This window comes from Drosophila pseudoobscura, chromosome 3 (assembly GCF_009870125.1).
Source record: "Drosophila pseudoobscura strain MV-25-SWS-2005 chromosome 3, UCI_Dpse_MV25, whole genome shotgun sequence".
NCBI lineage: Eukaryota > Metazoa > Arthropoda > Insecta > Diptera > Drosophilidae > Drosophila > Drosophila pseudoobscura.
The window spans coordinates 18,882,196-18,895,696 of NC_046680.1; the positions used below are offsets into that span (position 1 = coordinate 18,882,196).

Genomic DNA, 13,501 nt, shown 5'->3' on the forward strand with positions numbered 1-13,501 from the left:
CTATGAGATTAGCTACTTTTACTTTACTTTTCCCTTTTGTTGAATTGTGTCTAAAATAAGGTTTAAAAAATAAGGGGGAAAGCGCGTAGGAATATAGTGACATTGCTGCGATGAAAAATGCCACCACGAAAAGATCCCACAAAATTTGAGCACCAGCTATATTTAACTATGACTATATTTCATTTTCTTTTCATTTTCAAATTCAACTTACAAAGACGATGAAATTATTTTAAGCTCTGATTTGAATGTCCTCCATTAAAATAACTGAACAAAATTGAAATACAACCGATTTTTGGTCTTTAATTATTGCGACATATTAGCCACTCAACCCATATCACATGAAACCTCCAAACAGTTCCGCCATTCTTTATAAATATATACGAGATATTACCGCTCAAGACATTCAATTGGTATACAAATCGAAGAATATCCAGATAATTTTCTACTCTTTTCAATTATGTGTATTTTTCCTCAGAAAAGGATAGTTGGGGTTGTTTAGGGCCAATCATTTGATCAGGATTTTAATTCGTTTTAATAAATGATAGAAAAAGCCTGATAAAAAGTTAGGAATTCTATCCATATTTCTCTATACAACTTTACTTAAACATAGAAGTTAACCTACTTGCCGGTCGCATTTTGTAACACTATATCAACTACAACTACATTATTCTTGGCCTCTTTGTGTCGCCACCAACGACCCAGTCGATGCTCCTGCCCGACGCCCACATAAAGTTTAGTGCCATCGGCATTAAAGGTAAGGCCATTAATGAAGCCAGTTATGGGTATGCTTTGAATCTGTTGCAACTTGCGGGCATTTGGATTCGTTTGCCAGAGTTTCACAAAGCCATCACAGGAGCCTGAATATGATAGAGAACGTAAGAGAAGGTGGAAATAGAAATTAAAGAATCCATCCAACCTGTTGCCACTAAATCCGTATTGACCACCACAGCAATGGCTGTTATCCAGTTGGCGACGCCGTTTTCACCCACACCATGGGCCAGCTGTGTGGTGCAAATGGGTTTCTTCTTTAGGGCGCTCCACAAACTGATAGCACTGCAAATGTTACGAAATTTTAGTATCTATCAGTCGGCGATATTTACTATATATTTTACCCATCCACACCACCTGACACAAAGTGTTCATCGTTCATTAACTTGACACACTCAATGCTGTCCCTGTGTCCATTATAGATCAGCTGCGATTCTTCTGTAATCTTCCAAATGCGCAAGGAACAATCTGAACCGCCTGCGGTAATGGCTCGCTCTCGACTCAGGGCATCTATGCTGGTGACTCCTGTTTGATGACCAAATCTGGAGATAAAACGGTTCAAAAAATGTTTGCATGTTTACACTATTTTAAACTTACAAACTCTCCACATAGGCCATCTCGTCCAGCGACCAAATCTTCACAGAACGATCCTTAGCTGCGGAGTACAAGTCGTGCGTTCCTTTTCGAAAGACCAGGCCTGCAACGCTATCTCTGTGACCCTTCAGTGTCTTTACATGCTTCATCGTTTGTGGGCACCAGATTTGTATATGAGGACCGCCCTCGGCCAGAGCCATGTACTTCATGTCCGTGGACAGGCAGATGGCTATGACATGGGAGCGTCTCTTCTTGCCAGTTTCGGGCTCTTCGCGGTGTGGCAAAACATCGCATTTGTCCAAGACCTTTCCATTCTGCGTGGACCATTTCAGGACGAACTGAGACTTGGCTCCGGCATAGAGGAATTTGCCGTCTGGACTGAGAGCCAGTGCACAGATTGGCATGTGGTGGAGCTTGTGTTTGAGAACACATGTCACATCATTGGTTTTCAGGTTGCCGGCAATGTTCCGTCGCAGTTTACCCACGCTATCCAAGTAGTCAGTCTGTAGACGCTGCTCAACACTCTGGCCCAGCTCCCGATCTTCGGCACGCTCCGACTCCTGCTTCTCAATCTCCGATAGATACTGCTTGGCCAGACGCAGACGTTTATCTTGTGCAGTCTCCTCCTCGCCCTCGTCGGAGGAGAAGGCTAAAGTGTTGTGGCCTCCGTCTCCCAGGTCACTGTTGTACTCCTCATCATCACTTTCAATTTCCTCATCCTTTTCCTTGGGACGGCGTTGCTTCTTCGGCACTGGCCCTTCTGCACGGGCATTCTGGAAACCCGATTTCCCCGATTTCGCTGCTGTTTTGACGCCTTTACCTTTTGTTGCTGCGGGATTCTTTTACAAACATTACAGGTACGTTTCTTTTTGGGCTGCTTCTGTCTTACCTTCCGTTTTTTGTTGGCCTTGCCGCCTGCTTTGAGAAAAAAGGACGATGACATCTTGATAACTGACCAGTGCTTGGGCTTTAATTCAATATATTTATTATAAAAACTTAGTTTAAAAGCCGAAATAGGCCCACGTGCATACTTTAAAGCGGTATGGATTTTTTAGTACATAGAAACAGCTGTTTCAAAAGTGGCCATTTCTGAGGTCAGGCAACACTGTTTTTGGCGCGCACTCAAACATAAGTGCCACTATGTATATAATTTCTCAAGTAATTTTAACTGCAATTTATTGAAAATTTCAAATAGCTCTTTTATTTATGATTAAATTGAAATACTTTATTCAGAATATTTTATGGATATAATTTAAATATGGATAACAATAACTATACGATTGAAAAGTTATCAAGTAATTTGGTTAATTCAGTTTTTCTATTTATTCCTTCAAATTAGCATATACAATGATAGAAAAGCATGTTGATGTGACGCTTGTAGGGTATTGAAATTCGTTTTCCTGTGTTATAAAATTATCACAAAGTATGTTATTCAGTTTTAAAATTGTAAATGTTTTTTATTAAATTTTGCCGTTGTTTTTTCCGCAATAACTGATGATGACGAATGTGTATGGGCTAGAGCTCCTGGTGGGAAGGAGAGCTCGGCCCCTAGTGCGTAATGGGTACCTACAAAGAACAAAGAACGCTCCGCGATGGAGAACGTTTCCATAATTTTCTAAAACTAAGTAACGTGTAAAAATAATTGCAAAAAAATGAAATAGGAATATCTGTGTTCACGCGTTACATGATCGAGCAGAGGCCCGATGTTTCGGTGCCATTCTGGACCTTTTTCGTTCGTTTGAGCGTCACATTCCGCAACGCTGGCTTCAGTTCAACCACCGGCTCCGGATCGGCATCGACAGCAGGCGGGGGTGTGACTGGTTTCTGGGCAACGGCAGAAGATGATCCCGCCGAGACTATCGCCGAAGTTGGTGCCGTTGTGGTCGCGATTGAGTTGCTGTTGCGGCTGTTGGTGCCGTAGCTGCTGCCAATGACCGAGATGGAACTGATATTGGCTGGAGCACTGGTTGCAATCTTGGGGACGAATGTGTTACCGCCGCACAGAACTGGAATGGTGGAAATGGTTTGAATTGCATTCACCTGCTGCGAGGTCTCCAGAGAACTGCAGTTTCCGGATCCGCCTATGACACTGATAGCCGAGACTTGCGTATCCGCTGCCGATCCCATCGTTGCTGCTGCCGGCGTCGATGTGGCGGCCATTGATGAGCCGTTGGAGGCACTATTACTTACTATACTACTTGTATTCTTAGTGATATTTATTTTTATTCTATTAACTAAGCTAGCCAAAGGTAACGCCGGTGCCGGTCCTGCTGCGCTCAGGTTATGCGTCGACTCCTGCGGCTCTCCATTCAGTTCTGTTTCCGCGTTGGCCACTGTCGCCACCGTGTCCGCGGCCTCCAGCTCATCGTCGTTGGCTGGAAGAGTGAGCGAGGCCACCGAAGCTGGTCGCTCTATAGTAGCCGGCGAGGGCGAGGATCCAATCGTTTGGGTTTGTGTTTCTGACATGATACCAAAAGTATGAGCAACGCGTTCAATAACTGTTGTCTGGACACACTTACCGCTGCTGTTGATGGATATCTCATCCTCGGGCAACGGCAGCAGTGGCACTACCGTGCCCACATCTTCGAAGCCATCGTCTTCGTCCTCATCGTACTCGTCCTTGGGCTCCTCTTTGATCTTTACATTTAGCAGGGCCAACCGCGTTTCATCATCCATCTCCTTCTCCACATACGTGTCCAGATCGGTGAAGGGAATGTTTGGCTCTTGGATCTCCACATCAGACTCGTTGGCTGATTCATTCTGTGGCTGCTGGCTGCTTTTCTGCTTCGCCACATCATCCTCGCAGCCAGAGCTGGGGTCCACCTTGTCCTCCGATTCGTTGCCCATTTCGGCGCGCGTCACATTGGCGGGGACATACTCATCTTCATCGTCGTCAACAATTTCAGTGACGCTGGGCTCTTCGTTGGGCAACACAATTACATCATCGTCATCATCATCGAACAGGCTCGGCGCAGGCTTAGCGGCGTCTGTTCACCAAAAAGAGAAGACAGACCATGAACTCAAGAACCTAAGAAGAAAAGCACAGCAGAAATCTCATGCAACTTACCATCTTCCTTACCCCCATCCTCCAGCTTAAGTACCGTGTCCATTGCGTTGTCATCGGTGTTGTTCATGTCCACATCTTTGGAGTCTTTCTGCTCTGCGGGCGGGTTCAACGAAGTCTTGTAGTCCTCATAGCACAATGGATGGTAGATCTTATCCTCGACGCGAATGGCACTGCGCAAGTGCCATTCCTCCAGCTCCTCGTTGTAGAACTGCTCGAACTTCTCGTGGCACATGTCGCAGGAGCGGTCCACATCATCGTTACCGGCTGCGCAGGTGGGCACAGGCGAGTCCAGCGATCGTTGCTGGGAGAGATCATCGATTGCATCGGGGCCTCCTGGCTGGCCCTGTGTATCCAGGAAATTCTTCTCCCGCTCTTCCACATCCTCGATCTCTTCGTACTGCCGCCAGTCATTCAGGTCATAGTACCAGCGCCTGGAGGTGGCCTTGCGGGTCGAGTCACGCTCGCGTCGGTTCTGACGGAAGTGCCAGTCTAAATGTTGACTGTACTTAATGGTCTGCTCGGGCGGGAAACGCACACCACAGCTGCTGCACTGCATGCCCAGGTAGAGCGTGGCCACCACGGCCGACTGCCGGGTCTTGATAGTCTCTGGCCTCTGTAGGTTGATGCGTTTGATGGGCTCCGTTGGCGGCGAAACGTACACCGGTGGGGCGGCTGTGGCTTGGGCATCAGCTGGAGCGGCAGCTGCGGGCGCTTCTTTGGTTGAGGTTGATTCGCCAGCCGATATGCCCGGAATAGAGGTTCCACCAATTATTCCAGACGAGACGAGCTTTTGGAACAAATCATTGATATTCAGATTGCCAAGAGCATTGGATGCAGCTGGCAGGGATACGGCTGGTGCATGTGCTGCTGCCGCTGGCTGCTGCTCCACTACGGGCAGGGGCTGGACAATCATCGGTGGGGGCTGGGGTGGCTCTGCCGGAGCTTCTGTCTTAATGTAGACCATATCAGCCACGTGCGTCTTGCCGGCCACAACGCCCTTTGGCAGGGTTCCGAATCGGATAAAGCAGCTGCGTCCGCCATTCAGCTTCATGCCCTTGGGCAGGCCGCCATATTCGATCTTCTGGAGCTGGCCATCGAGGAGAGCATATTGGAAGCTGTCCACAAACTGTATCGAATGCTGCTCGGCTCCCATCTGGAAGGTCTGCTGTCTGGCATCCAGGAAGAGTGGAACAATCGTATGGGCATCCACAATCATGTTTATTTTGCCAACCACCAGGTCACGACGCACTCGACCAATGTCCACATTGGGCGGAGGACCCTCCGCCTTGAGTACGTGCAGGCTGTTGCCAATGGGCAGGGAGACTGGCGGTCCACCAAAGTAGATCTCATACCAATGATCGTCGATATAAAGCTCGCGGGAGGGAAAGCCAAAGCGGATGCGATGTAGGGCCCCATCTAGATGGAACGGCTTGTAGTCGTCGTTGAAGCTTAGCGGCAGAGGCTCATTGTGATCGATCATGATCACGCGCTGGCCATGCTGGAAGCCAATCTCGTGCGGCTCGTCGCCATCCATAAATATGATGGCCACCTGGTTGTAGAAGCGAATCTCTTTGGATCCGCCATCGATGGTGATGCTGCGCACCACATCCGCCATGGGGTTGTCCAGCGAATTGATGGCCTTGGTCATTGTTACGGGCGGAACTGGTGGCAGACCCATCATCGAGGGCGGCTGTGGTGGTGGCGGGACGATCGTTTGTGGCATCACAATCGCAGGCGGCTGTTGCCAGGGCATTCCCCGGAACCCGGGTGGTACAACAGGAAGCGAACCACCCGCTCCTCCAGCTCCACATCTCTTATTATTGTTATTGTTGTTGTTGTTGTTGTTATTGACATTGGCCAACTGCCAGGCGGCCCTTTGAGCAGCCGCAGGATCCACCTGTTCACCCCATTTGCTGGGCTTTCGTCTCTTGTTCTCTCTCTTGGACTTCTCCCGTTTATTTTGCGTCGGCTTTTCGGTGGATGTCGATCCCTGTATTGGCTGATCCTCATATCTAGGGGAGCCGTCGCTGCGTGGCGAGCCAGAGGAATGATTCTCGTTGCTCTTGAGCTTGGGTATCCGCTTGCGCAGAACAGCATCTCGGGCTGCATTACGCTCCACTTCCGCACCGTCAGGTCGGCGACGGGACTCCTTCATCTTGCTGTTCTCGTTAATGGCCACAACCTTCTGGACCAGGTCCTTGTACTGCTCTTGGTTCATATTGTGGTTCTCGTACATCTCCTGAGCCTGGCTGAGGATCGTGCGCATCTTCTCGTCGTGCGCCTCCTGCGAATCATCGTTGGCCTTCAGCTCGGCCAGCTGCTTGAGACGCTGCACCACAGACTGATCTCTGACTTTGTCTGAAGGGATGAGAGATTCATTAGTTCATTAGTTAGCTGTTGTTGTTCGGTGTGCAGGGGGGCGGGTGGTGTGATGTCTACTTACCGGACTTACCGGATAGCTTGTTGTGGAGACGCGCAGACTTGGCCAGCTTGGCGCGCAGCTCATCGAGTGATGGCCTCTTGAGCTGCGAATTTGTTTTGGATTGTGGCTACAGAAAACAACAAAAAAAAGGCAATGTAAAATGGTTTCACAAAACCAAACGGAGCTCCGTCTCGAAATGTACCTTTTCCACATCACAGTTGTCCATTGAGTCGTCTTCCACCACGATGACTGCATTTGCACTTCCAGGCTTTACCACAGCGGGAATCTCGCGACGCAGATCAACATCCTCGCTGCCGAAGAGACTAAGGGGAATATGGGAGTTATTAATGAGCTGCCACGGTTAACCAAGTACTTCTAAAATATCAGATCACTCACGCGTCCAGTTTAGTTGATTTGCTGCGTTTCTGCTGCGGTGGCTGCTCATCCCCGTCGATCTCTGGGGGTAGCGAATCTGCGGAACGCTTCTCCCCAGTGATGCCTTGTACCTGCAGCAGTTTATTGATGGATTGCTGCAGTGTCTCCGATACATTACCCTGCGGCGAGCTCTGATTGACTAGTGGTGCGGATGCGGCGGCTAATGCAGATGCTGATGCTGATGTTGATGGGCTTAGCAGTAATGCTGTTGATAAATTCGCTGTAGATTTATCTAATTTATTAAACTGTTTTTGTATTTTGAACGACACTTTTGCGGGCAATTTTGAAGAAGACGTAGTACTAGTAGATGATGGCGATGATGCGTTGGAGGCGCTACTAGCAATTTTTGTTGTGCTGCTGATGCTGATGCTGTTGTTGTTGGATGTGAATGTTGTTGTGGTCGTGTTGGCGGTGCTGCTGCTGTTGCTCTGGTCGAGTGGTTTGGTTTTGGCTATGGCGAATGCTGGCGGAGGCGGCGTCTGGGGCCGCCTCAAGTCAATGTCCATACTGGATGCCACCATAATCGGTGGACTTGAAGCTGCAGGAGCTGGAGGGCCTGGTTCAAGTATTTGAAATGTATCTAGAAAATTGATTTTGCTTTTGGGCACACATTTTTGTTCTTACGGAGAGGGGAGAATGAGATGGAAGCAAGAGAACGACCAAAGTAAAATGGAAATAAAAGCAGAAGATGTGCTAAGCAAATTAAATCTGAGCGAGCACCAAATATGAGAAAATCATAATGAAAAAATCATACAGAGAAGAGAGGACCAGGCGCAGGCCTTGGCCTTCAATCACCATCAGGCACAACAGCCAGGCTAGTTAGAAATTTAATTAAATAATGCAACAAAATCGTAGAGTGCAAGTGCAGTTCCACGGGGCTGGGGGCTCCGTTTGTGGAAGCAATGAGGCGCAATGTTAGGTTAGACTATTAAAAAAAAAAAATCATAATAGGTGGGATTCAAATGGTATAAATACTAGGGGGAGGGAAGGTAAAGGGTAAAAGTGCCGTTCTACAAATACAAAAATAAGATAGATGTACAAATAGTAGAAATACAAAATACAACTAGCTGCTCTGCTGGCTGGCTCGCATATACAATACATATAGGGAAGCCAACTACAAAATTACGCTTCAAACAATTATAAAATAAATATGATATGTAATATAAGTATGTAAGTAGGTCTCGCTTGTCGATACTCCAATGTTTATAAATTAGTATTTTATGTTCGCTTTGGATTTACACGGGTTGTGTTCACAACAAATTAAAACTGCAGTCTTTATTTTATTTTAGTTTCTCTTTCATCTAAATCAATCAATGTTTTATCAATAGGCGGTTTAAGTACAAAAATTACTTGACAGTTATCATTATTTGTTTTCTTTTGTTCTGTTTTTTTTTTTTTGCTTTCAATTTAGTTTTGTGCTTTTTTTGGTTTTGTATAAATAAACTACAAATCACAACAAAAGGCGGCACCCTGGCTACGTTTTGCATCAATTAAAACAACTGGGAATGCAAAAGGTTTTCAAACACATTTTATTTACAGTTTACGATTTGATTTGATTTTCAAAAGGTTTTGGTTTTGTTTTTGCTAGGGTTCTTTTTTGATAGCACTCTTAATTATTAAAAACAAAAATTCCATAAATATACTAAGTGAGATCATATGTGGGCAGGCTGCGTTCGTTCTATTCCCCACCAAAAAAATGGACCAGAAAACAACGAAGGAACGAAGGAGCCGAACAAGTTCGGGTATGCTCGTATAGAGGAAGATTTAAACAAAATTATGAAGGGATGCGCAGTGTAACGATCCTCTATTCTGAACGAAGGGCAGACGAGGACACGACCAAGGAAAGTTCATCTCGTTTGATCTTTGTCATTTTCTTGGATAAATCCACAAGAACTCTACTCCAATATAATTCGTTTAACGTTTAACTTTTGCCATTTCCTGGGAAACTTTTACTTTTACTCTAGATCAGTGGTGTGCACCTGGACCTAGATATTCCACAGACTTTGGAACTATGCCCGAAACACGGAAACCAAGCTGCAGTTCTAGATAAATTAGCAAGATCTTAAATTCAAAATAATACTATGATCTTTCAAATAAATGACTAGCTAAAACGTGATGAACTTTCCGTCTTGAGGTATCGTCTTTAGGATGAATATCACAATTTATCACAGCTTTCACAGCTTGGGTTGCGGGAGGAAGGTAGACAGGTAGAGCAAAAAAACCTTACGATGGGTCAACAACACACGCCCACAAGAGCCCGCCATTCCACCTGCCTAAGCCAGAGAGTGCCGCCAATTTGGTTTGTAATTTCAGCTTTCTCAACTACTTTGCCCGTACGGCCATGAGCTTCGAGGTCGACTTGCTTGTTGGCTAACAAATGTGAGATTAGAATTAAAAGTTGTTTCTTACGTTTCTCTAAATCATTCGTGATGATTGTCACTTTTGCTGCTACTGCCGCTGCTAATGCTGAGGCTGAGGATGATGCTGATGCTGCTGCTGCCACTTGAGATAGGGATTCTGGAGCTGCTGTTTTCTGTTCGGGAGACTTTCCACCACCGCTGCGCAGGTCAACGTCCATGAAGATGGGCGAGCGACTGCGTGATCGGGTCGAGGACGACTTTCCGCGCATGGACGATGACGATTTGTGTGCAGCATTACGCTTAGATTTCGATGGCGAGGTGGTTGGAGAGGTGCTTTTACGCTTCGAATTTGACGGTGATCCATTTCGGTCATGTCGGTCGGAATGCTCCTTTGCCGATGGTTTAGATGTGCGTTTGGCAGGCGATAGTGTCGAGGAGCTACTGCTAGCGCCACCTCCACTTTTGTGTCGTGCATCAGAGCCCGATGAAGATGTTGAGCTCTTTGATTCGCTGCGCTTGCGATTCGATGAGCTGTTTGAATGGGAGCTACTGCCATTGTTGCTCTTGGTAGAGCGGCTGCTGTTGCGTACCGGTGACTTGCTGCGCGATCGACTAGATTTATGCGAAGATGAGGAGGATTTTCCCTCCAGACGGGGATCAGAGGATCGCGAGGGAGCCGCCTCCACCTGAGATTGCATTTGCCGCGCCAAACGTGGATCCCGCTGACGCACAGAGTTCAGTAGAGCCGGATTGACTGGATTAACCCTTGACTTCGCGGAAAAGGGCTGTGTGCGGAAAAACCATGTTAGCTTTGATCAATGTTAATGCTCTATGCCTTTTGGATTACCTGTTGCGCAGCTGGCGTGTTTGGTATCCCAGGATTCCCAGCGTTACGAGAATTTCGAACGACTGGATCCATAATAGGTGGACGAAGAGCAGCAACAGAAGCGGCTGGCGCTGGCATAGCGACATTGGGTGCAACAGCAATAGCATCCGTCGCCTGGTTCAGCTGACGCTCTTGCTCCTCTAAATGCTTCTTGGTTTGCTCCAGCTCAAGCTCCAGTTTGCGTTTCTTGAGCTCCAGAAGCTCGCGGGTCTTAGCCTGGAGTATCTCCTCCATGTCGCTGGGCAGTGTGGAGTTAACCGGCATCCCAGGAACCAAACCCTGTGCGCGAGTACCAAGAAGGAACAACGTTAGCCAATCTATTTGCGATGAGGAGAGACAATTGCCAGCAGACTGCTTACCGTTTTGAGAAAGTCCGGATTAACATGAATGGCGGGATTAACATGTATTTTGTTGGTGGGGTTCTTGGCCGTAATGGGCCAGTTATTATCAAGACGCTTCACCTTTACGTCTAGGGCATACATCTTGGAAGGTGGGAATACCTCGTTCCAGGTCTGTCGCAGGGCATACATCCGTTCGCGCACCTTCTCCAGCAACTGCGACTGGGAGTGCTGCACCTACAAGGTAAAGTTGGTTAATGCCAGCGAAAGGTAAACACTTGAGTGAGATGGATGACTTACCGATTCAAACGCGTTGAGGAATATGTTGACTATACATTGTGCGAACAACTGCACGTAGCTGCTTCTCACATTCTTAATTATCGAATCAATTAAATATAGTATGGGCAATTTAAACTCGGGCGGCACCTGTTTAAAGTTTGGTAAAATAGGTAAGAATATAGAACAATAAGTTTCTACAGAACGTCGCTAGCAGTCAGTCAGACAGAGGGGCAAAGAGAGAGTAAGAGAGAAGTGGGGGACCGACAGACGGACAGACAGACCAAACATCAAATATCTTCCATCGGCGACATCATCAACGGCAGCGGCGGCATCTGGGCACAAGTTAAATCTGCACAAAGCCAGACAAAGGGAGGGATCTGTACAATCCAGTATGAGACTCGTAGAACAGGGGACTGAACAATCTCTAGGTATCCGAGTGAGCGGCTGATGAATTTTTGTGTTATTTTTTTACCAATGCGATTACATGGGTTCGAGCAAATGAATTTGTTACGACTGTTTGTATGTCCTTTTCCCCCGGTGTTTGGTGAGAGATGTGTTTGGAAAATGTTCTTTTTCTACACGTTTATGATTCAAAGTAGATTTTCTTTAGGATTAGATACGAACATAAGCAAGGTACTACAGGGCTGAAGTATTTCCGTTTAGCGTCTGGTTTACTTTTACCGAAGAGTGCGTTTTCTTCATTTCGCAATAACAAAAATTGCTGCATTTTTCTTTCATGGAATATTTTAGAAGCAGTAAACGTTTTTGTATAAAATAAAAGACAACTTGATGACGATTGTTTAAGTATTTTCTGTTTTTATTGCATTTTTCAGTTTACTTGATGTTTTTTTTTGTTTTTTGTTTCTTTTGTTCTTTTGTAAGCTTTAAACTCTGCGATCAAAAGTTGAAAGAAAGTAAAATAGAAGAGGAAATCAAACTTCTTACCTTTGTAGAGGATAAAATCAGTCGCGGCTTAAAACCCAAATTATGTGATAAATATTAAGATATAGAACCTAACTAGGGCTATAGGGGATCTGATATGCCTATTTCCAAAGGACACCAACGAAAGCCCAGAGAAAATGATCACATTTCAAAATATACAAAAGGAGGCTGCTGTCCTTCGTTGGATTCCTTTGGAAAAAGACAAACAGATCAAGAGGGTTTATAGAGAGAGAGAGAGAGAGAAAGAGTAACCAAAGTTCCTATCACATATCGAAATGGAGATTCACTGTTCTCGTCACAGCCAGCTGCCGAGTACGACGACGGGGGCTTACTAGTCACTGTTTGGTGTGATTTGGTTGGGTGTCTTGGTTGAAATAAATATGCGTGTTATGTTAACCTGGCTGATGTAGTACTCCACCACGCGGACTATGACGTGGGCATAGTTAATGTTCTCCTCCGCCAGCATTGTGAGCATGTTGATGAGCGGTTTGCTATTGCAGTTCAAGTCCTGTAGACTCGACAGATACTCCTCACCAATACGTCGCTCATCATCGCGGTATGACTGAAATAATTGATCCATCTTGCCCTTCCTTCCTAGGTGGCAATCCTCTACTAGGTTATTGATCAAATTTATGTTTAGAAGAAACACGCAGTTGTTAGGAGAACGCTAAAGGGAGAAAGAAAAATGTTGGTTAGTACCAGCCAGGCAACAGTATTCAATTTGCTAGGCAACAGCATTTAATTTATATCAAAACGATAAGGGATGGGGAGAGAGGTTCATGGTGCAGCGGCAAGGTAAACAATCACGCGCGTCTGAAAACAAACCACAAATACACCCACATACATGCCAACAAAATTCAATATGGCGTCCATCAGACACATTGCCTCGAAGGCTGCAATTTGCAAATTGCATCCTGCCAACGTTTGAGGAATATTTTATCACCCAAACTTCTTTTCACTTTATTGTCTTGACGTTCAGCACAGCAGTTTTCAATAGTTTTGCACACAGCGTTTATGTTTAAGTGTCTTTTCGAAAAATTTTCGCAGACAAAGCCACGTTTATATTACCAACACATGCACACGCGTTTTTCACAGTTTTCAAACCAAGTTTTAATGCTTATAGCGTTCACATAGACATACCTTTTGTTATTAATACATTTGTACAATCAGTTAAAGACACTTTCGTGAATTGAAAATTAAATTAAATCACTTCAAAATATCAAAATTAATCGTTGAAAACTCTCACGTAACAAACTGCGATGTATTTTTTTTACGAGTGTGTGTCATACAGTGTGACCGCGGATTTATCGATAAAATATACCGTCCGACCCTCAGAAATATACCGAAACATACCGCCTCATGTTTAAAATATACCGTAAATATACTGACGAAGTCAAGTTCTATTATTTG

At 45.7% G+C, this 13,501-nt stretch overlaps 2 protein-coding genes across 6 annotated transcripts; both read right to left on the minus strand.

Annotated features, from left to right (window-relative positions):
• Window positions 1-274: 274 nt before the first annotated feature.
• Window positions 275-2,432, minus strand: U3-55K (U3 small nuclear riboprotein factor 55K). The gene is made up of 5 exons (XM_001361632.4): window positions 2,252-2,432; window positions 1,366-2,201; window positions 1,113-1,310; window positions 917-1,053; window positions 275-857 (listed from the first exon to the last, which is right to left on the minus strand). Exons 1-5 carry the CDS (start codon window positions 2,303-2,305, stop codon window positions 619-621), a joined length of 1,464 nt encoding a protein of 487 aa, XP_001361669.3. The 5' UTR covers window positions 2,306-2,432; the 3' UTR covers window positions 275-618.
• Window positions 2,433-2,658: 226 nt separating this feature from the next.
• Window positions 2,659-13,408, minus strand: Pcf11 (Pcf11 cleavage and polyadenylation factor subunit). 5 transcript variants are annotated; one of them, XM_033378398.1, is made up of 12 exons: window positions 13,232-13,408; window positions 12,489-12,758; window positions 11,171-11,296; window positions 10,892-11,107; window positions 10,494-10,811; window positions 9,696-10,431; window positions 7,248-7,866; window positions 7,054-7,174; window positions 6,873-6,978; window positions 4,430-6,787; window positions 3,882-4,349; window positions 2,659-3,821 (listed from the first exon to the last, which is right to left on the minus strand). In XM_033378398.1, the coding sequence occupies exons 2-12, from the start codon at window positions 12,669-12,671 to the stop codon at window positions 3,043-3,045; spliced, it is 6,030 nt and encodes a 2,009-aa protein (XP_033234289.1). In that variant the 5' UTR covers window positions 12,672-12,758; window positions 13,232-13,408; the 3' UTR covers window positions 2,659-3,042. The 5 variants fall into 5 exon arrangements, with proteins under 5 accessions (XP_033234289.1, XP_033234293.1, XP_033234292.1 ...); XM_033378402.1 differs by lacking the exon at window positions 13,232-13,408 and having other exon boundaries at window positions 7,248-7,491; window positions 12,489-12,671; XM_033378401.1 differs by lacking the exon at window positions 13,232-13,408 and having other exon boundaries at window positions 7,248-7,506; window positions 12,489-12,671.
• Between the last annotated feature and the right edge of the window lie 93 nt (window positions 13,409-13,501).

Excerpts from the sequence above, each read along its gene's own strand:
- Pcf11 (XM_033378398.1), bottom strand. The coding sequence starts at position 12,671 with ATGGATCAATTATTTCAGTCATACCGCGATGATGAGCGACGTATTGGT. Across the intron at positions 10,432-10,493 it reads ACACGCCAGCTGCGCAACAG|CCCTTTTCCGCGAAGTCAAG; the intron begins GTAATCCAAAAG and ends TTCCGCACACAG. Across the intron at positions 4,350-4,429 it reads GGATGGGGGTAAGGAAGATG|ACGCCGCTAAGCCTGCGCCG; the intron begins GTAAGTTGCATG and ends TTTGGTGAACAG.
- U3-55K (XM_001361632.4), bottom strand. The coding sequence starts at position 2,305 with ATGTCATCGTCCTTTTTTCTCAAAGCAGGCGGCAAGGCCAACAAAAAA. Across the intron at positions 2,202-2,251 it reads AGGCCAACAAAAAACGGAAG|AATCCCGCAGCAACAAAAGG; the intron begins GTAAGACAGAAG and ends TGTTTGTAAAAG. Across the intron at positions 1,311-1,365 it reads ATGGCCTATGTGGAGAGTTT|ATTTGGTCATCAAACAGGAG; the intron begins GTAAGTTTAAAA and ends TTTTATCTCCAG.